The 25,061-nt window shown below is 47.6% G+C and overlaps 2 protein-coding genes across 3 annotated transcripts in view; one reads left to right on the forward strand and one right to left on the reverse strand.

Moving 5' to 3' along the window:
- The first annotated feature begins 3,449 nt into the window (after positions 1 to 3,449).
- Positions 3,450 to 6,943, forward strand: BRD3OS (BRD3 opposite strand). The gene is made up of 2 exons (XM_031506304.3): positions 3,450 to 3,556; positions 3,749 to 6,943. Exon 2 carries the CDS (start codon positions 4,263 to 4,265, stop codon positions 4,530 to 4,532), a length of 270 nt encoding a protein of 89 aa, XP_031362164.1. The 5' UTR covers positions 3,450 to 3,556; positions 3,749 to 4,262; the 3' UTR covers positions 4,533 to 6,943.
- A 1,526-nt stretch (positions 6,944 to 8,469) lies between these two features.
- The window catches only part of BRD3 (bromodomain containing 3), a 36,728-nt gene continuing 20,136 nt past the window's right edge, over positions 8,470 to 25,061 (reverse strand). For both annotated transcript variants that reach the window (XM_085594202.1, XM_085594203.1), the window contains exons 6-12: positions 22,897 to 23,268; positions 18,491 to 18,619; positions 17,925 to 18,116; positions 17,353 to 17,588; positions 16,559 to 16,851; positions 14,645 to 14,773; positions 8,470 to 13,123 (exon numbers count right to left, since the gene is read on the reverse strand). In XM_085594202.1, the coding sequence (XP_085450328.1) occupies positions 13,008 to 13,123; positions 14,645 to 14,773; positions 16,559 to 16,851; positions 17,353 to 17,588; positions 17,925 to 18,116; positions 18,491 to 18,619; positions 22,897 to 23,268 (1,467 nt within the window). In that variant the 3' untranslated portion in view covers positions 8,470 to 13,007. The remainder of the gene's footprint in view (positions 13,124 to 14,644; positions 14,774 to 16,558; positions 16,852 to 17,352; positions 17,589 to 17,924; positions 18,117 to 18,490; positions 18,620 to 22,896; positions 23,269 to 25,061) is intronic.

Raw genomic sequence — 25,061 nt, forward strand, 5'->3', positions numbered from 1 at the left:
GGCTGGCTCATCACACACCTGATCTACCTGCCCAGACAAGGTGCACCCTGCCGCAGCCGCTGCAATTATCTGCAATTATCATCCTGCGCTGCCAGCAGAGCTTTTCCTGCAGGAGCCACCTCCAGGAGCTGCCTGTCACCACGGAAAGGAGCAGGAAAATGAAGCTGGCACAGCTCCCTGCGAGGCAGAAGGGCTGAACTGGATTCTCCTCCAAAAGCCAAGGAAATCTCAGGAAAATGGGAAGCTGGACAGGAAGGACAAACGCAGATCTGAACCAATGTGGTTAATCAAACGTTCTCCCTTTATTGGAGCTAAGATGGTAGTTTATATAAGCTTCTACATAGTTTACAGTTACAAAGACACTCTGATTGGCACACTAACATTGTTTACCTTTGCCCTAAGTTGGTCAAACTTTTCACACTGCAGCTCTGCTCTAATTGATGCTCGAATAGCTCATTACTTTTTAGTGACCTTCACATAATTTCTGACTGTGCCACAACTGAATTCTCACTGCATCAAAGGTTTCGAGGCCCCATCAAGGCCACTTATCAGGGTCTAGTCTGACTGGGTAGATCAAACCTCATTCCAAACATAAATCATGACCTCTGTCTCTCAGAAATTCTGCAACATCCTCCTGCACTGGAGCACTCAGCCACTCTTTGTTTAGCCTGAGTGCAGCTCCTCTGGTGAAGGTTCTGACCTCGGGCACCAAGAAAGTGGAGCTGGCACTTCCCTGGGTCTTTCTCTGTGGAAAAGCCTCATTTTGGGATGCCCCAGCTGGGCTGAACACCTGCAGGCACCAGTTAGCAGCTCCCAGCGCCATCACTGTGCTGCTGGTGATATAAAAGGGGTTTAAAATCATGGGGATTTAGGGTTAAAAGGAAAATTAAGCTTAGCAGGCCCTGAAAAGATAAATAAATACCCTGGGTACATGAAGACTTTGTACTTTGCTAGAACAGCACCTGTGTAGCTAGTACATGATAAATGATATAATTGTTAGATGTGATGATTGTTTAGTAATTAAATATAATTACTGTTTAATTGTAAGTATAATCATGAGAAACTGTGGTCAGGGGCCTAAGAAAGATCACAAGAAACTCATGTCAATGTATACAATAGAACAACATAAGTTTAATAATGAATATGTAAGTTATATAAGAATAGAATATAAAATACGTTCAGCTCAAAAGCCGTGTCAGAGTCAGATTTGGGTCTGGACCCCTGATTCCCAGAGCTCTCAATAAAATCACCTGCAGATAAGGATATCCTGTGATTCTGTGTGCTCCTGAACGCTGACCCTGGGACACCCTCACTAATCAAGAATCCTCCACAGGGCTCCATCCCAGCAGGTTTCCCATCAAAATCAGCCAGACCTGGGGCGTTCACAGCCCTGGAGCTGGGCAAGAGGCAGAAAGAGCCCAGCCCAGCCCAACCTCTCTGCAGCCATGGCACAGCCTGAGGCAGCTCAGGGGTGGCAGAGCAGAGATTTCCTGGGAGGAAGGTGCAGAGGAACAAAGAATTGACTGAGCAGCACCTGGATTTCAGCTCATCCATTCCCCTGCTGCTGCCTCCGTGGCTGATTTGGGAAGGGTCCTGACTCAAGGGACTCCCAGCAATGGGCTGAGGGGAGGTTGGTGGCAGGTTCCAATCCTACTCGTCAGTGCACCCACCCCCCCTTACCAACTTCTGTTCGTTTGGTGGTAACAGAGCCAGGAATTTTACAGGCAACACCAAGAAAGCCTTAAAAAAATCCTGTCCACTAAAGGATTTCCCACTTTTTTTCTGCAGCTTCCACGAGGGCTGGCTGCTCCTCACTAGCAGGAAGCAGATTAAACAGCAGAGTCAGGATGTTTCTGATAATAAACATTTTAATAGTGTGGTCATTCCTTTTTTTTTTTTTTATTTTTTTCCTCTCTGCTTCCCTCTTTGTGTTTGGCCTAAATCTCCTGGGAGCAGGGGATTGCAGCATGCCTTCCCTCTGACAGAAGCAAACCACAGCCCCTCGTTTGTGTCCGGGAAGGCCCACAGGAACAACCAGGAGTAGCTCTGGAGTAGCTCTGGAGTAGCCCTGCTCGGGTAAATGCACCGGGTCCTTCGCAGGAGATTAGATGGCGCTGCCTTCACAGGAGATAAGAAGATTGGGAGCTTAAATTTAGCATCAGCAGGGAAAGAATAAACCCTGCAGCTCTCTTCAAAACATATTTCGTGCTGTGCTGGCCGGGGGCAGGCGGGATAAGGAGAGGTCGGGGCAGGCAGGGGTGATGGGAGGAGGTCAAGGAGGGGCTGCTCGGGTGCTCCCTCCCCACGCAGCTCATGGGGACAGTGGCATGAGGCTGGCAGCACTCAGGGGTGTCCCTGCCTGTCCTCAGCCCGTGGTGGGGAGCCCAAAGGGGTACAAAGGGTGCTGCACCTTCCCAGCACCCACCAGAAAGGAGAGAGGGCTGGAAATCCCAGCCTGTGGCAGCCGGGACAGCACTTGGGAGAGGATTCCCCCAGCTCAGCCCCAGTGCTCCCAGTATGGGCTCAGCACACGCTGGACTGGGTGTCCCATTACAACACTGCACATCCAGCGCTGGGTGACACCCCTGGGACTCTCACACCCACTGGGGGTGGGTGTGCCACCCCCAGAGCCACACATCCACCGTGGGGTACCCCACTGCCATCCCCGGAGCCACAAATCCACCTTGAGGTACCCCACTGCCATCCCCGGAGCCACAAATCCACCTTGGGGTACCCCACTGCCATCCCCAGTCACAAATCCACCTTGGGGTACCCCACTGCCATCCCCAGTCACAAATCCACCTTGGGGTACCCACTGCCATCCCTGGATCCACAAATCCACCTTGAGGTACCCCACTGCCATCCCCAGTCACAAATCCACCTTGAGGTACCCCACTGCCATCCCCAGTCACAAATCCACCTTGAGGTACCCCACTACCACCCCTGCTCCCACACACCCCACTCGGGTACCCCACTGCCATCCCTGGATGCAAGCATCCAAAGTGGGGAGCTCAGTATCACACCCCAAATGCCCGCACCCACCTTGGGGTACCTCACTGCCATCCCCGGACCCAAAATCCAAAGTGGGGAGCTCAATATCATACCCAATATTCCCGGACCCACCTTGGGGTACCCCACTGCCATCCCCGGACCCAAAATCCAAAGTGGGGAGCTCAATATCATACCCAATATTCCCGGACCCACCTTGGGGTACCCCACTGCCATCCCCGGACCCCCACACCCCACTCGGGTACCCACTGCCACCCCCGGACCCACAGATCCACCTTGGGGTACCCTCCTGACATCCCCGGGCCCCCACACCCCACTCGGGTACCCACTGCCACCCCCGGCCCCCCTCTCCCAAAGCGGGGAGCCCAGTATCACACCCCCCATGCCCCCACCCCCTCGGGTCCCCCCGTGCCGCCCCCCGCCCCACCGGAGCCGCTCCCCGCCCTCCCCGCCGCCCCGGCCGTGGCTCCTCCCGGGCGCATCACGGCGGGCGGAGCCTCCGCGGCCGAGCCGAGCCGGGCCGGGCCGGGCCGGGCAGCGCAGCACGGTGGGGCCGGGGGGCGGCGTGGGACCCCCGGCTGCGGGCGGGCAGCGCCGGGGGGTGCGAGAGAACCGGGGGGTGCCGCTGGAAGGGTCTGCGGGCGGGAGGTGGGTGCGGGGGCACGGAGAGGGAGGCTGGCGGGCTGGCAGGGCGGGGACCCCGGTGGCAGCCGTGGGGTGACCCTGCTGTGTGCCGCAGGTGCCGTCCGGAGGTGCCGGGCCCCCCCAGCACCCGGCGCAGCTCGGGTACCACCGGCGGGGCCGGGCAGCATCTTCTCCTGCATCCCTGGGCGCGTGACGCGCCGGGCGCCCGTCCATCCTCGGGGACAGGCCGTGCTCGGGCCCGGCCACCTCCGGCCTCTGACGCCTTCGGGACCCCTTCTCCAGGGAATTCAGCTCATCCAGGCCCTGCTCGTACCTATGGAGACGCTTCATGGACTGTCAACAAACAGCACGTGTGGGCCCCTCCCAGCATGGAGCACCGCTGGATGAGCTCTCAGAGAAGTCCTGGCGTGGTTTCTAAGCAAGGCCGGGCTGCCTGCTGCGATTTTAGCGCCCTGCTCCCTCTCCTGAGCCCTGCCAGCCGCTCGTGGATCCCCTGGGATGTTCTCCCTTGAGCTCCAAGCAGTAGCCGCCGACCTGGACAGAGCCAGCGGGGATTCTTGCGGAGCTGCTGGGAAGGAGCTCCCGTTGGTGGAGCTCTCCTGGGGCAGATGAGCGAGCCGGTGATGAACGGGAGGGTGCCCCTGCCGGAGAAAGCTTTGTCCGAGGGCTACGCCCGCCTGAGGTACCGGGACACCTCCCTGCTCATCTGGCAGCAGCAGCAGCAGAAACTGGAGTCGGCTCCCCCCAACACCTACCTGAGCCGCAGCAGGAGCATGTGGTACTCGCAGTACGGCAACGAGGCCATCCTGGTGCGGGACAAAAACAAGCTGGATGTCTCCAGGGACACGGGGCAGTCCAAGTTTTGTGCGATTATGTAATTCCCCGTAGGAATCCGCACGTGGAGAGGAAGCAGAGCTGGGGGAGGTGGGTGTGCGCCAGCCTCTCACAGCCCCGCAGGAAGCAGCGGTGCGGGAAGGCTGAAGTTTGGTTGTTTCTGTTTGATTTTGCTGTTTAGAGACTCCCATTGTGCATGTCGGCGAGTGTGTGCAGCAAACCCAGTCTGGCTGGGGAGCTCTCGGGCCTGGTGCTGCCCAGCATCTTGGCAGGGGCCGTGCTGGACCGTGTGTTGCTTCTAAGAGGCTCGTGTGCCCTGAGAAACACCCGCTGGCACCTGGGCACCGTCCCCAGCCACCCCTCCTGGCCAGTCCTGGTGCATTTCCAGAGCTCTGGGAATGCTGGTGGGACAGAGGCGAGCACAGATCTGTTCCCATCAAGGCTGTGGTTTTAAGAAGTTGATCTCCAAAACCATCTGGCCATCACTTGTTCTGTTTGCCCTGTCTGTCTTTAATTCCTGCCCCGAAGTGGTCTCTTCCAGCCAGGGAATGGAGTGGTTTGTTGTGGGAACAGGGAGAGAATGTGTTGAGAATTTAATCCGAACCTTCAAAACACCTGGTAGGGAAAGGTGTGCTGGAGTTTTCATGCAAAGCCAAGGTTCTCTCTGATCCCACGGTGTGGGATCATGGAAATAACAGGAGCTCTGGAATCAGGGGGGCTGACTCCTTTCAGGAACAGATCCCCCATGAACCACCCAAAAGGGAGGGACAGGCCCAGGAAAGCAGCAGCAAGAACTCCCTGTAAATACACAGACGTCCTGAAGCTGCTGCACAGCACAGAGCCACTCCTGAGATGGGCTGCAGAAGGACAGAGGCCACTGGAGTTTGCTTTGCATTCAAGTTTTAATGCATGCAGTAGCTTGGAAGGGTTTCACTTCTAGTTCAGGTTGGATTGTAGGTTTGGTGCATGTACTTTCGAAGTTGCGTCTGGGATTGTTACAATTAACCGGAGGATTTTAGGAGGGAGAAGCACTGCCCTGCTTGGGCACAGAGGCTGCTGCTTTCAGGTTTAAGTTTCTGCTGAATCCTGACTTTTCACGCTGAGAAACTCAGCCCAGCAAGCACCTGAATCTCTGTTAGAAACAAAACTACCACTTCCAGGGGTGTGAATTATGTACCCAGGGTTCAGCATGAAAGTTCTTCAGGGTTCTGCCCTTCCTGTCCTGCCTAGGCCATGTGTGCAAGGCAGCAGTGCCTGGGCACAGGCTTAGCTCCAGGCAAATCAGCATTTGATGTCAGCTTCAGGATGGATTATTTACCTGCCTATTATTAGGCACAGTCATTACTTCTGTTCTATTTATCTAAAACCTCCTTTGCATTTTTTGGAGCACTTTATTTTATTTATTTTTTTTTAAATACAGTGAAGAATCTCTTCCACCTCTCCCGTGTGGGTGAAATGCTACAACAAACACACAGACACAGCCTTGCTGAACTCAATGTACTGAGCAGAACACACCTGTTCTAGAGTGAAATCATAGAGGTTTGGTGTACTCAGCCCTGCAAACAATAGGCAGCTTGTTGTTTTTTTTTTTAAAAGCACTATTCCTGCATGTGTTGGTGTTTGATACCTTGTGTGTGTGCTCATAGATTTAAAGCTGCTGGACCTCGCTGCTTTGCTCTGCACACAAATAACCCTCTTGGTTTTGTCAGGACTGGCTCTGGAGGAGAAACAACTCAGTGAATAAATGTTTTTGAACCCAGTGCAAGCGTTCAGTGAGATTCACAAACCCAGCGAGGCTCGGCGAGGTGCCGGGGGAGCAGTGCCAGGGATGTGTGACCCACCTGGGCCTCCAGCTCCTGCCTGAGTGAGCAGGAATTATTTACTCAAACAGGCAGGAGGCTGGGCCCAGAGCTCCCCTGGGAACTGCAGGTGGATTCACCTGGAGAAGCAGGAGAGAGGGGGGGGTTCCAGGCCAGCCCTGGGGAGCACGTGAACTCTGGGAGTTTAAGGAACAGCACATCCCCCAAACCAGCTGTTCGTTTTCTTTTCTTATAGAAAAAGAAATCCAACACTTATTTTCTTTTTAATTTCAGCAAGGAAGAAAGATGCTTATTTTGGGTATAATCAGTCTCTTTTTGTTAACGTGGCTGGTAAACCAAAATTCAGTTATTTTGCAGAGCGTTAATTGGACTATACAAGACTAAACCCGTAAGAATGTGCATAAATTCTTCCAGGATGGAGGCTGGATGTGACAGTGCAGGAAGAAGAGGATGAGTTGTCCTTCCATCTCTGTGAATGTGACTGTAGTTTTCCATTTCTGTGTGTCACTGGTCACAGCAGGGTTGTGGAGTGGCTGCTGTGGCTGTTCTGTAAGCCAGCTGCGTGGTTGTGATGCACTTGTTTCAAACACTGTTGTAGCCTCTTTGATAAAGTGCATTAAAATGATTTGAATGCAGCTTTTTGAGTGGCTGTTTCTCCCCTGCATGTCCATGGCTCTGGTACAGGTGACAGCTTCTGGCATTCCCCTTTTGGGAGGGAGGAATCCCCTCAGTTACTGGTGGGGCTCCCAGAGCACAGCACTGGCCTGGGAGCTGCAGGGGAGGCTCCTCCAGCTCCCCAAGGCCAGCAGCACTTTCAGGACAAGGAAAGCTTGGGGGTCACACTGAATGAGGGAATTATTATGGAAAACACCTCAGAGATTGTCACACCCAGCTTGTGACCGATGCCCACCTTGTCCCCAGCCCTTCTGTGGGCACCTCCAGGGATGGGCACTCCAAACCTCCCTGGGCAGCCCCTCCAAGGCCCGAGCACCCTTTCCTCAAAGGAATTGCTCCTGCTGTCCAACCTGAACCTCCCCTGCTGCAGCTTGAGGCTGTTCTTTTTGTCCTGGGAGAGACCAAACTCCACAAGCTCGGTTTAGGCAGCTGCAGAGGAAGGTCTTCCCTGAGCCCCCTTTTCCTCCAGGCTGAGCCCTCTCAGGACACACTTTCCAGAGCCTTCCCCAGCTCTGTTCCCTTCTCTGGACTCATTCCAGCCCCTCCATGTCCTGTGGCAGACCCAGCCCCAGGATTCGAGGCATGAGCAGTGAGAGCTGAACCTCAATCATGTCCTCAACCTCCTCCCAGCCTGAAGAAACAGCTCTGCTCGCTGCCCCTAGAAACAACTCACCTGCAAACGCTACAGAAACATCCTCACCCGCCCCACAGGAGATTATTTGGGGGACAAACAGCCCACGGGAGTGTCACTGGTACAAGAGCAGAGTTTTGTGCTGAAGCCTTGGAGAGGCAGTGAGCAGGAACAGGGTTAGAGAAAGATTAACCCTGGGGCAGCCTGGCTCTGGCAACCCCACCTCGCACAAAAAGCAAAGGGCAAAACCAACCCCAATCCTCCCTGGTGCCCAAAATAGATCCTGGCCCCTGCACAGCAATGCCAGGACTCTGCTGGCACTGGCACAGCTGCTCCAGGCCCCCCTTGCCAGGCTGAGCCTGCCAGGTCACCCTGAGCTCACAGAGCAGGGGACACAGTCCCTCTGCTTCCTGCAGGTCCTGGTGGCTTCCCAGAAGCCAGCAGCACACCCGGGTAAAATCTGATCTCCTTTCAGCCCAACTTACCTCAGCCAGGAGCAATTCTCACAGAATTTAAGACCCTGCAGAGTGTAAGATGCTGGGAAGAGCTCAAGCCCTTCCTTGGCTGCCCAGGGACATGAGAGCAGCTGAGTTTCCCTCACCAAAAAAAGGGGATTTAAAGCAGTTTTATTCCAGGTTCTCAGCAGTGGTTCAGACACCCCAGAGCTGCCCCCACTCAAAGGGCAGTCGGCCCCTTGAGGGTGACATTCCCCAAAACAACTTCCAAATTATTCCAGGCCTCGTGGCACCAGGATTCAACCTCCTGGGGTTTGGCTCCTGGCACTGCTCAGTCCACGTTTGAGTGCCACACCTGGAAAAGGTGAGGAGAGGGGAAAATATGGGATCAAACTGCACACACCAAACAATTTTTCTTTTTATTATGAAAACAAAACGAATGCCCCAGGATCAGGGTCCGTGATTACCAGTAACATCAAAGATTACTTTCTAACTCTTTTTTTTTAAATTCTGTTTTGTTTGAGGCCAGCAATTTGCAATAAACAAGCTAAACTACTTACATTGACTCATTTCTTTTCAATAACTGACATTTACAGGAATATACTAGAAATGGCACTAAAAAGTTTTAAGAAAAAGAGTTACGGTAAATTTGCATGCACATCATACAGAAAAGTAACAATTTCTTCTTCTTTTTTTTTAAATATTAAAAAAACCCCAAAATAACAAAACAAAAAATACAACAACAAATCTTTCTGGATTGGTTATGCCAGTATCAGGGCTGTGTTCTAAGTGGCCTGTGTCAAATCCTAGCTGGTGGTTTAATTTATTTTTTTAAAAATGACATTTTAAAAAGATATGCAAATACCATTTTCTTTACAAAATGCAGCTCAAGCAAGATAACGCTGCTGTGTAAGGAATCCTAAATTTCTCTTTACTGATGCAGAGCCTGCCCACCAGTTAACCCTAGTGGTAACTGCTCAGGGTTAAGAAGAGACTGAGAATTTAAAATCCAGTACTAAAAACATTGTGGTTTATCTTTGTCATGTCCCGATCCCTTCCCCTCAGCTCCAACCCCAGCTTTAAAAAAACATCATTCCTTTCAAAACAAGGAAGAAAAAAAAAAAAAACCAAAATTAAAACTGCTCTAAGAGTCCCCAAAGCAGAGAAAGAACTAGATTAGATAATTGCAGTCTGCTTCTACCACATAGAGAAGAGGGAAGAGAGCTCAGGGGGAACTCAGCTGTGGATCCCCCAAAACCAGAAATGATGTTTTTGTGTGATTGGGGGTCACCACCCTCCCAGCAGTGACACAGCCCTGAAACATCACTCCCTGGGGGTGGGCAAGGTTCAAACCACATCAGTACAAAAACTGAAATGATTTTGTTGTGTAGATGACACATTTGGTGTGCAGAGAGCTGAGAGATTCCTTCGGTCGCTGGGATGGGGATCTCCCTCTGGTCCCATGAGACAGGATGAGTTTACAATCAGAGAAAAGGTTCACAAAGTTTTTTAAAAGGTGCAGTAATGCTGGTTGATTGAGAAAGGTCTGGTCAGATATTTTGTCAAAACAGGAATTCGTCCGAAAAAAGCAGTTTTCAATAAAACTCTGTGTGTATGCATACATATGAAATCATACTGATTTCAGTGAAGTTTCCCCTGGAAAACAAAGTTAAACTTTGTTCATTCAAGAAAAATTCTACCATAAAAACTTTAATTTTTTTTTTTCCTTTTTTTTTTTTTTGTTTTTTTATTCTTAAGTTTAAAAATGTTCTTCAAACGCTGTGTGTTTGATCATTTCCGAGTTATTTTGCGACATCTGGACTGACGTGTCATGCAGTAAAATTCAGTTAAATAAATGCTCTGTTGCTTCAGTTCCCAACTCATTTAGGACTGCTGCTACTTACTCTGGACTGGAAACATCTTTTCTTTCCTGGAGAAACTCAGGATGTACAGGAGGCACCCCCATGGACGTGGTGGGGATAAAGAGCACAACAAATAAGCTGGGAAGTGGAAAAGTGTAAGGACAGCATTTGGAAGTGAGGAATCACCAAATTCTTCTCTCCGTCATGCCAAAATGGATTTCTCCTTGCTCCATTTCACTTTCCACGCGAAGTTTCCCAATAAGTGGAAGCCCGAGTTGCAGCTGGTGGATCAAAGATGTGCAGCAGATCCTTCCCATCCCGTGGTGGCCTTGGCAGGTTGTTTTTTGGAAAATCCCCGGGCTGGGATGGTTTTCCAGCTCCAACAGGGATCCTCCTCGGGTCACGCCTTTTCCCAGCACCTCACACGTGCTTCTCAACCCTCTGGCTCCAGCTTTCCCAATTAATTCTGGTGAGGCAGCCCCGTGGCTCCTGGAGGGATGTCTGTGTGTTCCAGGGGCTGTTCCTGATGCCAGAGATGAAATTCCCATTTTATTTCTTGTGGCAGTGAAGCTGTCGTCTCCAATTTGTCCTCCCCACAGAAGCCACCACCACAGCTCAGGGTCAAGCACGCAGGAAAAGGTCCCAGGAAGGGAAAACTGGGATTTGTTTATCCAAAAGCCATGGCAGTGAATTGGTTGCAATTATTCCTTAAAATATTCCTTGGTTTCGATCATTCAAGTCGCAGGCAACAGGAGAAAACACAGGTGAAACCCAACCCCGTTAAAAAGAAACCCAAGCTCTTAATTAGGTGAATATTACATTTCCTCATAGTAAATTCTGAAAAATATATTACCAGGGATCTGTCTGGGGGGAGGTTTAAAAAAAAATCAAAACTGAATTCTATTGTTAATGGAAAATAAAAATAATGAATTTCAGTAAAAATCAATTTTTTTTTTTTTTTCCCAATTGCTGTGGGAAAGAATCTCTGGTCAGCAGCACATTTTTGAGAGGCCCAAGTGTCCAGCAAATGACCCTTGGCTGATGGGCAGTGGTGACTGGCACTGAGCAGGGGAGCAGCTGCAAGTGCAGAGCTTTTAGGGCCACCCCACAGGGGAGAGGCAGTTTTAGGGGCTGGTGCTGGAGACAGAAAGGCAGAACTTTCTGTTCAACTTTCTACATATTTTTTTTCTTTACAATAAAACTTCTGCCCCTCAGATTATAAATTTGATATAGTTACAGAACTGGTGTTTTCCTAAGTTTGGATTAGAAAAGGATAAAACCCCCATTGTTCTACCAAAAGAAAAAATGAGGGGAGGAAAAAAGACCACTGAGAAAATAAAATTGTATTGAAGTGTATGTCTTCAAAATCTGTACAAAACAGGAAAAAAGGGGGCTGGGGTGAAAAGAGAGAAAAAAAATTAAAAAAACAACACACCAAACATGACAGAGCAGCAGACACACAAGAGACTGGACTGTAGCACCTGTAGGTAGAAAGTCCAAGGTATATAAATAAAGTTGTGGGTTTTTATTTGCTTTGTTGTTGTTTTGTTTGTTTGTTTTTAATCTGGTTCAAAACCTCATTAGAAGTCTTCCTGTCTGCTGGCCTGCAAAACCCCAGCTTTGCTTTTGTTAGGTTTAATTACGTTTTAAACAACCAATGGTGTTTAATAAATAAAGTCATGGTATATACATGAAATTAGGGACACTGAAACCAGGGTGTATTGCAGCAGAGGTCAAAACATTAGGCTGGATTGAAAAAAACAGCAAGCTTTAAAAAAATTAGCTTTTTTTTTTCTTCTCCCTCCCCTTTTTCTTCTTTTCATAGAGGTAAAACATTTCAGTGCCTGGAATTTGAAACCCTGCCTGACACAGGAGGAGCATCCCCTCTCTAGGAGAACGATGAGGAGAGGGAAGAAAACCAAAGCAAACTCACAAAAAGCCCAAACCCACACAAAATCCCTCTCCACTTCCCCTGCCAGCTCAGCCTCAGCTGGAGCTCAAGTGCTGCTTTATTTTAAGCCCAGGCTGAGGTGTTGGTCATGGAGAAAATGCCCAAGATGAGCCCAGTAAGGAGCACATGACTCCTCCTGGTCACTGCAGGGATCCCTCCAGCTGACAGCTCCCAGCCAAAAAAAACTCCTCTCAATTCCATGAAAACTTTCATAGAGAGCATCCCATTTCCTGGAAATCAGCTGTTTAATGGGAAAAATAACATTCCCAAGAAACTTGAGCGTGTCATTGCTCCCTTCTTCCCAATGAATCCCCAGGAAAAGTGAAGCTTTTGAGTGGAAAACCAAGAAATGCAACCATTTCTATTGCTCGTGTGCTTAAAAGTTAAATTCATGCTTCAAGACCTTCCTGAACAGGTGCCTATGCCTCTACCAAGATTAAAAAAAAAGCATGTTAGCAATCCACAGTACATGAGAATTTTTTTGGATTTTTTTTGTTGTTTTTTTATGTAAAAAGATGATAGCATCTGACATTTTCATCACACTGTAGACTTGGAGATTAAGAATACTAGTGCTAATAACAAATACACCAACTAGTTCAAAAGCTAACATCTTTCAGATACAGTACCATTTTACAGAGATTTCTTAAAAAAAAGATGGTTTTTTACCTTGTGTGAGCCAGGCAGGCTTATTAAAAGAGAATATTCTGGGGAGAGGGAAGGGCTGGGAGGGAAATGTACTACAAACCTTGCAGAATTGTCTATTTATCTCCTGCTAAGAGCTCAAAGTTCTTCCATTTCCGACCAATTTTCTCCGGATAAATGCAAATTTTAGAGACTTTATGCAAAGGGAACTATTTGTCATAAAGTCTAGTCACACACACACACACTCAAAGATCTTTGACCTATTAAAAGTGAGCCCACTCCCCCCACCCCCCAAAAAAAACAAATTAAAAAAAAAAGGAAAAAAAAGGAAATTTGTAACACTGAGTTAAAAAATAAAATAAAAAGTCAGAGAAAAGAGAGAGGGGATAACAGCTGCCCAGGTGAGAGCAGGGTGAGGAGGGAGGGGAGGGGACACTGCAGAGCAGGGGTGTCCGTTTGGGGGCTGTGTCCCAGTGTCCGAGCTCATTCCGAGTCGCTGCTGTCCGAGCTGGAGCCGCTGGAGCTGCTGCTCCCGGACTCGGAGGAGGAGCTGCTGCTGAGCCGGGAGGGGCCTCCGGAGGGAGCCGAGCCGGATTTCTCTGCGGGAACAAGGCAGGGATGTGGTTACTCAACACAGCCCTGGTGCCCAGCCTGGCTCCCCGAGTGATGCTGGTATCCCCCAGCTGCTCTGCTCAGCTTGGATAATCAATTTTGCACCTTTAAGGTTGGTTCTTGACGCTGTCGAGCCAGGACTCGCACCATTTCACAAGGCAAAATGAGCATTTATTCAAAAGCACTTCTCTCTTTTATAGAAAACATCCTGGATTGTAAATGCAGGCGAACCCAATGGGAAGAAATGCTGATTTCTGACTCAGTTCAGAAGGCTGAATGATTTCTTTATTATAACTATGCCAAAATACATTAACATATATATATATATATAAATATATAAATATAAATAAATATATATAAATATATATATATATATAAGGAGGATATTAAAACTACATACTACTTTCTCTGACTCTCACACAACTCGTGGCACTCTCTTGAGAATCCAGCCCCAGATGGGTTGGATTGGCCACCAGCCTCAAACAATCCTCACCAGAATCCAACCCAGCACTCACCCCAGGGAAACAATTCTCCAAACACATTCCACGTGGGAAAAACAAAGAGCAGAAATAGAAATTGCTTTCTCTTTCATTTCTCTCTGTGCACCTCTGTGAAAAATCCTGAGAATGAGAGAAATGTGTTTGCCACAATCCTGAACATTAATTCCATTGGTCTTAAAGTAAAAATATTTCACCTGATTGGTACACTGGACTTAGGTCAGTGTGCTAAAACATATCCATAAACAATGTGAACAAGAAAAGATAATAGATTGTTTACATTCCTCTCAGACTTTTTCCCAGGTTTAGCCTGGCAGAAATCTTTCTCTTTTTTTCTCTCTGACTGAACTGAGAATATCCACAGCTCTGAGGGTGAAGGAGGAGAGAAAAGCAGCGTGGAGTTTCTTCTCAGAAACTGCACTCACTCCTCCACATTCCTGTTCCTGGACTGTGCTGTTTGCAGACAGACAGACAGCAAGACAGAGCTTTTAAAAGCTTTGCTTTTAGTCAGTTTTTAGCTAGCTGAGGCAGAGGAGTTCCCTGAACTGGAGTTTTTGCTTTTTCTTTAGCCCTTTAAGCCTACTCTAAAGTGAACACCCAAAAGAGCAGCTACAGCTCACAGCTTGGTAGCCCACCAAGCCAAGCCTGAGCTGCAGCATTTACAACACCAAAAAGTGTGATAAGATACTGAGTAAGTAAAATTACAGCTCACAAAAGAGACTTTCTGAATTTATCATCACTTTTAAAGCAGCAAAAAGCTTTACTGTTAAATAATATTAGTTCTTTGTACTAGTAAATGCTTTGCCTATTAAATAAACAGTTTTTTTCAACTTTTGTCCAAATAAATATAGTTTCCACCCAGCCAGGGACCAAAGCAGCCCCACACAGCAGCTCAGTGGGAACTCCCTGAGGGTTCCTGTCACAGAGACAAACCCAAGGCTGAGGTTTTGACCCTGTCCAAAGTCTGTTCATTTTTTGGGAGCTGTTTTCCCATAAACACAAAGCCATTACCTTTCTTTGCAGGCTTCTTGTTGTTGTTTAGCTGCCCACTGACGTCCTGTAACCGTTTTTCTAGTTCTTTCTTCTTTTCCTGAGCTAACTCTTCTTTTGACTTTGCTGCTTGCTTTTTGCCACTGGCAGCTGTGGGGGAGGAACAGAGAGTTTCTGAAAGTGCAGGGATGCAGGGGGAAAGAGTGGACATCACTATTTTACAGGGCATGTACATCTGTGTGCACACTCTGCAGTGACACTGCCAACATCCAGTGCTCACACAGCAACTACACATCCCAGAGAGAAGACAACACCTGAAGTTGCCTTGCTCATCAAATCACCACCATCCTGTAACATGCAAATTTTTTTTAACAGAGATCTTCTGGAAAGTATTTTAGAAGATAGAAATATCCATGTAATAACCTTGTCATTACAGGTTACTTACCAGCCAGTTATATGGTCAATAATTACAGATTTGTAATTACAGAATTGTTACATGGGTTTTCTGCCCTGTAAAATAAAGTGTCCCATTAAAGGTTGTCAGGAGTAAAGCATCTGCCATTAAAACTTCCGATCCCCTCACGCAAGAATCTACTGGTGTTTATGTTGCTCTAAATAGAAAACAAAACAAACAAAGGCAAATTAAAACCGAGGCAAAGGCTGTCAGACAACAGGAATGTAACTGCAACAGGATGGAAAGGGTGAGAAGGAGCAGCAACACTCACACTGCCAAGGAAAGGAAATATTCCTGCAAAGGAGGAGTAATTGAACACAGGTGTTGGCCAGGATTGGAAGCACAAGACAGGAGCCAGATATTTTGCCTGATCCAGCAAGGAAATACCTACATTTCTATGAGCTGTTTTAAAGCAATGGTTTAAAAAAAAAAAAACAAAAAAAAAAAAAAAAGAAAACTGGAAAGCACAGTCCTAAGAAGGAACACTTAGCACAGGAGTCCAGCCAGGCTCAGGCATGCCAGGCTCACAGGGTGGATATCTGAGGTTATCTCTGTTACTCTGTGCTCTGGTTCCAAAATTGAGGATGCTTCCTGTTCCTAAGAACTCTAGAAAATCCTTTCCTGAGCTAGGCCAACAGTGAAGGATTCAGGGAAAAAAAAAAAAAAGGCAAAAAGAAAGGTCAAAGTCTATGCTTTGCTTAGGCCTTCCTGAAAATCCTGAGGAAGGAATGGAGATGCTCTGCAAGAACAAGGAGTAGCTTTTGTGTCATAATCCTAAAAGCAGAACTCCCTTAACCAAAAGAGTCAGGAGCACTTCAGGTAAGTGATCCTACTGCTGTCCAGCTGGAGCTAAACTCTCCAGGGTCTGCAGGAATTCTCTTTTTGGATGAGAGACAAAGTCTGTCCCACACTGAACAACACACTCAGCAGCAGATTGACATTCATGCTCTGAACTGACAGAGGTTAAGGCCGATGTGGTGACCAGGACACACAGGAAGAGCAGTTTTGGGGTGAATACACAACTCAAGACACGCCCAGAATCCACAGGTAACCTTGTGCAAATCATTTATTGCCTTGATGGTTTGGATCCCAGCCACGTTTCTTGTTTCCTTCCTAATTAGATGCTAAACTATTCAGGATAAGAAATTGATCCTTGCAGATGTGTGCACGTAACACCTGACACAATGAGACTGAAACCTTTACAGGGCCTTCCAGAGCCTGGGTAAGCAAGAAAGGCATCCCACAGGTCTTGCAAAGGAACACAATGGCTCTCCAGGTCTCTGCAGCAGGACACCATGGGAAGAAAGAACAGAGAAAACCAGGAAGTTTCTGTACATTTCCTTGGGAGAAAATAACCTCTAAAAATTCCTGCCACCACATACCCAACAGGTGCATAAGAGAATCTCAATACACATGCCCTGACTCCAAAGCTGAGCCCAAGAGCTGCTGAGGGGAACACGTTCCCTGGGAGGTTAACTTACAAAATGGTTTCCTTTGTTTTTTCTGTAAACAAGATTTCACGTATCTCTCCAGTTCTCGTAACGTTGTGGGCTTCAAGGTTTCAAAATCTATTTCAATCTCGTCGGGATTGGAGTCTCTGAGGGAAGGTTCCCGGGACTGGATGATGTGAACCACCCTGCCCAGCTTCTCCCCGGGCAGGCGGTTGATGTCCAGGCTGAGCTGTCGTTTCTCATCATAGGTCATGGGCAGCCCTTCCTCCTCCTCATCCGAGTCGTAGGTTGCAGATGCCTGTTTGCCTCCTTTCTTGGGCTGCCTGGGGAGGTTGTCAAGCATGAAAACATTCATGAGGACACAGCAATGAATTCTTTTTTTTTCCCCCCCGACTCCCTTGTAACAAACATCCCCATGCTCTTGGCTTTGAAGCTCTCATCAGATGGCTGGAGCAGCACCACAAGTGCTGAAAAAGTTCAGCAGCCCGAGATCAGCTGTTGTGTTCCTATTATATTTTAGCCCTGTGAAGTGTGACAATGAGCCCAAGGAGCAGCAGGGGGACAGCCATGAAATGGCACGTTCTTGGTGGCTGCACAAAAGGCAGCCCCCAGAACCTTATCTGAGAGCAATCAGGCAGGGATTCAAAGAGCTGGACAGTGAAAACACGGTGGTTCCACTGCCAGCTCCAAGTTAAAGACTCCCTGGAGTTGTCTGGAAATGGGAACAGCATCCAGCAGCAAATTAACAACTACTGAACTTCCCCAGGAATTAAGGGCAGAGCTGGAAGCTCTTGGCTCTCCCCTCAAGGCACCTTGGCTCTCACCTGTTAGCTGTGGTTGTGCTGTTTGCTTTCTTAGCTGGAGCTTTCTTCTGTTGGGTTTGTTTTGGTGGTTGAGCCACCTTGGGTTTCTTCTCCTCCTCAGCTTTGACTTTGTGCTTTTCTTTTTCCTTCTCCTTATCTTTCTTTTTCTTCTCTTTCTCCTTCTTCTCTTTTTTTTTCTTTGGTTTGTTCACTGGCGCTTGGGACAGTGCAGCCAGCTGCTCATGGACGGCTTTTAGCTGGGGGGAAACAGAAAAACCATCAAGGCAAGGTAACTACTGCCTCCACAAACCCTTCCCTCTACATCTCAAGGTGTAAGTATATTGTAATGTCAAAAATCAAGCAGCTCATTCTCTGGGATCCCAGAAGGAAGGACAGAGCATCAGCACTGAGAAAAACCATCTTGAAGAAAATTACCATCACACCCAACACGCACCGACTGCACAGCTGAAGGCTTTTCCCCTAAGGCTGGGAATGTTTCCATGCATGCCAGCCTAGGTGGGATTTTTCAGGACACAATTCCTGCTGCTGTGCTCTGTCCGATGCACAGACACACAGCTGGGATGGTGCAGTACCTGCTCCTGGAGCTCGGCCAGCCGAGTCGCCCGCTCCTCCTCGGAATCAGAGCTGTCGGAGTCTGAGGAGCTCTCCTCGCTGCTGTGGCTGCTCTCTGTGCTTTTGCTCACCACTGGGGCTGTGGGGGGAGGTGGAGGGGGAGCCTCTGCAGGCTCATCGGGCATTTTTGCAAACCTCATCTCAAAGACATCCTGCAAAAAGGAGGAAAAGTGGTGACCAAAGGAGCCTCGGCCACAAACAGCTCACTCTGGTCTCGTAAATACATCAGGGGCAGGGTCTTTCTGCACTACAAATAAATAATGATATACAGAATGTGGCTGCCCATCTGGAAATCCCAAGAAAATCACCCAATCACTTTAAAAAACAAGGATTATTGTATTTTAGGAGCTGAATGTGTCACTGGGCCCATGCCACGTGAAGAGCACAACAGTCCTGCAGAGAGCACGAGCCTCTTTCCAAGGCTGGAGGAATCTCCCTGTTGGTGCCAAGAGCAGATCCACACCCGGATCTCACCTTGTACCTGAACTAAAAACACTCTGGAAGATGCATTTGCCAACACCGTTACCTGGAGCTTCCTGGCCATGGCCACCACCTCGTGGTCTGGAGGATTGTACTTGTAACAATTCGAGAACATTAACCGAATATCTGCTGCAAAACCTTGTGCATCCTGGTATTCCCGACTGTCCATCTTTTTCTGCAAATAAACAAGCCAAAGGGAAAGGGGAAAGAAAAAAAAAAAAAGAAAAGCCATTAAGTAAAAAGCATTTGTAGCAACTGCATGGAGGACACATGAACCTCAGAAGAGCCTCAAAAATCTCATCTAAGAGAAGAGAAGTTGGATTTGGGTTGTTGGTTCCTAAATTACATTCAGAGTTTCAGCTTTATAAAACATCAGGCAACCAAAGAAGCTGATATCTCATAGAAGTTCCAACACTAAGATTCTAAATTGGCCTTGTTTTCTAAGTAGTAGAATATAAATCTGTCAGAGTCCACATTCTACCAGAAAATATTTAGAAACTATTAGAAAAATAAGTAAGAAAAATGGATCAGGAACTGATAGAAACAAGGATCATGGATGGAAAGGGCAAGAGTCAACAAGCAAGTTACAATTACAGGAGTACCTGAAGTGTGTATTTCAACATATGCTTGGATATATTTGCCTTGTAAATCTGAAAGGGCAGAAAAGATCACAAAAATCTAACTCTGACTTCCTGCTAACAGAGGGCAGGAGGTTTCCTCTGCAATTCCTACAGCAAAATAGGCACTTACAGTTAAACTACAACTCCCACTCTTAATTTAAAAACCCAACTGATAGAAATGGATACAGTCTTCACCCTTTATGAACTTACTCATAATGTTATTTCCTAGAATAGTGAGGCTAAATGTCAAATATTTGTACCTGGATCCTTTCCCTTATTTTTCAGCTCTCATTTCCAGCCATTTCTCTTGATGTTTGGGACTCAATGATTTGGGTTTAGAGAGCAGTTTATAGCACTCCTAACACTTAATTGATTTTATGCATATATTACTACTATGTATAAAACCTTAGCTTCAATTACTCCTGCTGAAAGGAACCAGAAGCTAACACTAAGTTTCATTTGCATTTAAAAGAGCTGGGTTTAAATAAATTCTCATTTTTGCCAAGTGCTTACAGGCTTCCCTTTTGTGTGTCTTGGGCACCTGTGTGCCCAGAGAAGGGAAGGGTTCAGTGGCAAACAGGCTGGGGACATGATGGGGACAGACATCCCCCATCCCAACAGCAATTGGGGTGCTCAGGGTCTGTCACCCACCCCTAACACAAGCAAAATACTCATTTTTCACAGATGTACAGAAATTTCACAGCTGTGATAGACCTTCTAACTGTCTTGAAACACTGCAATGACTCGTGGAGCTGTTTTTGTTGTGAAAAGGGCAGAATTTCACTTCCAGGGATTCAGCTTCTGAGGGACCTGATGCAGGGTGGAGACATCCCTGCAGCCTTGCTCCCTGCTCTTCTGCAGCCAGACATCTGGCAGACTTTTGTCAGGAGACCTCATTTTCCTGGTGAATAAACCAGGAGACAGCCTGGAAGGCACAGCACAAAAGCAGAATGGGAAATGGGTTTGTGGTGCTCCTGTCTGAAAAGCCTCTCAGGCCAATTCCAAAGCAAAACATATGTTCAAACCAAAGGGTCCATTTATTTTAAAATACATCTTACTGCATGAAAGGCCTTTTTATATTTGTTTGGCATACTAAGGGCCTGATTATTGCCTATGAAATACATTCCAGTGTCTGAAGCTTTGCTTTTCATCCAAACTCAACAGTTTTCTAGCCCTACAGTTTTTAATCTGTGGATTTTTGTTTTGTTTTCTTATAAAGAATAATTAGCTTAACAAAAGAAAGAAAAGCACTTTAAATCAGTGGGCTAGAACATCTTGTTACAAATACACTTGGAGATATCCAGCTGCTTACCAAAAAAAAAGTGATTACATTTACAAGTGGAAATCAGGAGTCAGACAGGGCAGCTCACCCATCCTCTATTCCACAAGCAATCACAATTTTCCCCCTCAATCAATTGTTTAAATCACCTTTACTGTTCATAAATTTGTTGCCTCATGTCTAATGTGTCCCCTGCTCTAAGGTAAGTCTCGTCCTGCCCACAGAGGACACAAAGAATGTCTCCTCACTTTTGACACCCTCAGCTGCTCTGAAGCTACAGCAGCTCACTGCAGGAAAATCAAGTGGTGAGCAGTTACATCCCTGGAGGAAGTGCTTTATTCCAAAAGTAAACACCTTGTGGAAATCCTCTTGCACAGCAAGGCTTGTTGCTTGTTCACCACTGAGGAAAGCAAAGGCAGAGACATCCAGGTCACTGCTGGGACCTGGCAGCCAGAGGATGGAGCAAAGAGGTGCTCCAGGTCCCCCAGCCCCACAAAGGGGGACAGGGATGTCCTGCAAGTGGTCCCTGCCTGCCTGGGGACAGGGCAGCAGCAGCTCCAGCCTCAGTGCATCCCACTCCTCACAGGGAATTACAGCTGCTGCCTCTCTCTCCTCACATTTCCATCTTTTCCTACTCCAAGCAGTTCTGCCCTTTCCTTCTCTGATAAAGAGAACTGAGATGGAAATGAGCTCACAGATCCTGTCCCTTCAGCTGCTCCCATTCTCAGTCTGAGCTCCAGCACAAAATTCCAGCACGTCTCTCTGCTCCTGGCTGCAGCAAGCTCAGCTACAGCCCCTCCATCTCACCTGCCCCTGGCACAGTCACAACAACCAAACTGCCTCCTCCACCACACACAGAGAAAACAACCTCCAAATCCTCCTGGAGACACCTCTGCCAGGGAAGAAAACGCTCCTGGACATGCAGGATATTCTCTGGGGAAAATCAAAGCTAACACAGCCACAGAAGCCAAGAGACAAGATGTGTTACAGCTGCAGCAATACTTGTGTTTTACTGTCTCACATAATTCCTCCCAGGTTAGTTTGGAGGCTCTTAGTTGTGCTGCTTTATCACAGCCATTGTCACTTGGGCAGAATTAAATCTAAAAACCTTTCAGAGCCACAGTGGAAGTCCCTGACACTGGAAAATGACACTGCCTGCAAATGGCAGGTTTCTGTTCCAGGCAGTGAACATATTATGAGCTGCATCTCTGAGAAGTCACACCACGATCTGCAGGCCAAGAGCAATGACAATAAAACACTCCATAAAAAACCAATACCAGACAGCATTTCAAACAACTTAATTAAGAAAAATACCACCATGTGGAATGAGAAACCCAGAGTCTTTAGGTGTAAAAGACTCCACTGGGTTTGCCATCAGCCTGTCTCAAATTTTCTACACTAGTCAAGTGCAGAGAGAGGATATCACCTGCACTTGCCAGGAAGGGGCAGAGGTGTATAATTTTAAAAGAATGAAGTCAGGACCTTAAAGAGATTTAAGCACAAAGAAATCACCAACTCAAGAAATCACAACTTTGCACTTAGATTTTTTCAGAACACAGCACAAGGATCTCTTGCAATAGGAAATCACCTAAGCACACATGGAAATACCAGCCTGAAAGGGTCAGGATCTCACTCTGCCCATCTCTAATCTTCCTGCAATCACTTGGGGCTTCAGCTATCAGGCTGCAGGTATGTCTGGAGACCCAGAGCATCCCTAGGACGGATGCATGGCACATCAGAGTGTGACGTGCTGCTCCCAGGTACCACACAGCATCTGCCAAGGAGTATGACAGGAATCACAACCACAGCTGCCCTTCTGTCACCTGGGCATTCAGACAATCCCAGGCACTGGTTCAGCTGCCAGTAAAACCCTTCTGGCAATGCCACTGAAAGGCAGCAATTACAGTATCTTCAGCTCCTGCACATGGAAGTCTCCCCTCCATCAACAGAGAATTAAGTTCCTGGATTCTGCCTCACAAGAAGATGGGAATTACAAAGACAGGGCTTTGCTTCATGGAAGGATTCAGCAAACCTCCAAATCTACTGGGAAAAACAAGAATATTGGATCATGCTAAGCTAAACTCTTGAGGAGCCAAGCATGGACCACAAAACCAGCACATATCTCCCTGAGTACCATCACATACCAGCTGGAATTGCTCAGTGTAAGCCTATCTGCCACCACCAAGTAGGCAAGCAGCAGCTTCTGGAAATGGGATACCATCAATTGGATCCTATGAAATAAAGCACCTCCTCTTCTCAGAGTGCAACACAATGCTAAGAACACCAGTTAAATACCTGGACTAGCCACAAATAGGAGAGGATGCCATTGTACTTCGCTTTGTGTACATCATCTGCTTTGCAGGGCAGGAAAAAAAATTGTCCCAGGTTAGAGTAAAAAAAGGGGAGAGGGGAAGGAAACAAAATAGAAAAATATCCAGCTGGTATCCAAAGAGGTTCAGTTTCCACCCTTTCCCCTTCTCCCTCCCACAAAGGAGCCAGTCCTCTGGAACCAGAGGGACCCCCTGCAAAAAGAGGTGCTAAATGAAGACGTACTTTCACAGTACTGAGATCCATGGGGTGTTTGATAATATCGTGATAGTCATGTAATTCCAAGGCCTCTGCATCCACGGGCTTGTAAAAGGGCCACGCATAGGCTGCGTGCTTCTTGGAGAGCATCTCCTTGAGGATGCTGTCACAGTACTTGAGGTGCTCAGAGAGTTTGCCCTTCTTCCCTGCGTGCTGAGGGACCTCTCCATCCTCCAGGTCTTTCTTTGGTGGTTTGATGGGGCGGCCGCCGCTCTCCCTGCGCGCGATGATTTTGGCCTGTTTGGGGTCCGAGAGCGGCGTGGGGGACTCGCTCCTGCTGGCAGTGATGGCAGACGTGGTGGGGGTGGTGGTGTCAGCTTTCCGCTTCACTCCCTTTTTCTGAAACAGCACAGGGACAGGCTCCATGAGTGCATGCCCAGCACAAACCCTAGCACAGCTCATCCTTAGTTTTGCCTGTCCTCTGACAGAAAAAAACCCCAGTTATTTCACTGGGGAGAATGGATTTGTGACTAGAGGCTCCAACAGTAACCAACGCAAGCCCAACCATGGCTGCAAAATGTGTTATTTCCCTGAGATAGAAGCCAGGACTCTTACCTGGTGTTTGCCCAGTCGATTACTGCAGCTCAGCTGATGTATCAGGACTGAGCAAGTGGCAGTAACTCAACCACATGTCTGAGTCCTCAGTGGCAGGATCAGGCTATAAGCTCTGAACCAAAGCATATTAATCACCAAAGACCCATGAGCCCTCACTCCCCTGTATTTAGTGGGTGTGCTAAAGTAGATTTTGCCTTAAGCAAACAAACCCTCTCACATAAATTCAAGCTGGAACTGTCCAGTCAGCTCTCTCGTGCTCCTATCAAGGATTTATTTCTCTGGAGAGGGAGATAGGAAGGAAGAAGTTCCTCAGAGAAATCTCAGGGAAATCTTAAGTAAATCCCAAGCAGAATTAATTTTGCAGTGTCTATTCGGCAAACTCACTTCTGGGTTCATCCTTGAGTTTTAAAAAGAAATTGATTCTCAGAAGCAAGTTATTTGGACAGAAACTGAAATGCAAGACAGGTTTCCGAGGAGGACAGCTTAGCTGCAAGATTTGACTTACAATTTCTCTAGTAATTCCCCAACTATTGGGTTAAAAAGCAAAACAATTCTGTGCCTCTGCTGGTCCAAGCTGTTACAGTTAATTCCACAGTTTAAACAAAAAGACCCCCAGCTTTCTCTGAGCTATGCTTTCATCATTTTTAAAGCAATTCACAGCTTGCTAAGAAAATTTCAATTATTTAGGTAATGTCTTAATTTACCCATAAATTAACATAATAAATAGCAAAACACCGGTGACAACTCCCAAAAGATTACTCAGTAAGGAAGACAGAACTAATGCACCCAAACCTGCAGGCAACATCAGTCTCCTCCAACTGGAGTGACAGGCTTGTCTTGAACTGGCTGAAAGCAGAAAGGAGCATTCCTAATGCTGGAGCCTGCAACCATTAAAGGAACAGCCCCAGTAAAATCAGGAGCTCAGTCAGAGAGGGAAGAGATGCTTTGGGCTACAGACCTTAAAGGAAGAGCCCCAGTAAAATCAGGAGCTCTGTTACAGAGGGAAGAGATGCAACTCTTAAAGGAACAGCCCCAGTAAAATCAGGAGCTCAGTCAGAGAGGGAAGAGATGCAACTCTTAAAGGAACAGCCCCAGTAAAATCAGGAGCTCAGTCAGAGAGCTTTGGGCTACAAACCTTAAAGGAGCAGCCCCAGTAAAATCAGGAGCTCAGTCAGAGAGCTTTGGGCTACAAACCTTAAAGGAGCAGCCCCAGTAAAATCAGGAGCTCAGTCAGAGAGGGAAGAGATGCTCTGGGTTACAAACTTTAAAGGAACAGCTCCAGTAAAATCAGGAGCTCTGTTACAGAGGGAAGAGATGCTTTGAGCTGCAGCTCTTAAAGGAACAGCCCCAGTAAAATCAGGAGTCAGATACAGAGGGAAGAGATGCTTTGAGCTATTTGGTGTTAAATGGGGAGAGTTCCAAGAGCCCTGGAGCAGCAGCACAGGGAAAGGCTGTGACAGGAGAGGCTGGAACTGATCTGGAGCAAGCACAGGTGGCATCACCTCATCTGGACCATGTTAAACCTGGCAGAACCGTTCTCAACCCTCTCCAGCTCGACGTCCGGCGATGAAAGCAGG

Source organism: Lonchura striata, chromosome 17 (assembly GCF_050655825.1).
Source record: "Lonchura striata isolate lonStrDom1 chromosome 17, ASM5065582v1, whole genome shotgun sequence".
Taxonomy (NCBI): domain Eukaryota; kingdom Metazoa; phylum Chordata; class Aves; order Passeriformes; family Estrildidae; genus Lonchura; species Lonchura striata.

What these genes read in the sequence shown, in the direction of transcription:
- BRD3OS (XM_031506304.3), top strand. Translation starts at nt 4,263, where the DNA reads ATGAGCGAGCCGGTGATGAACGGGAGGGTGCCCCTGCCGGAGAAAGCT.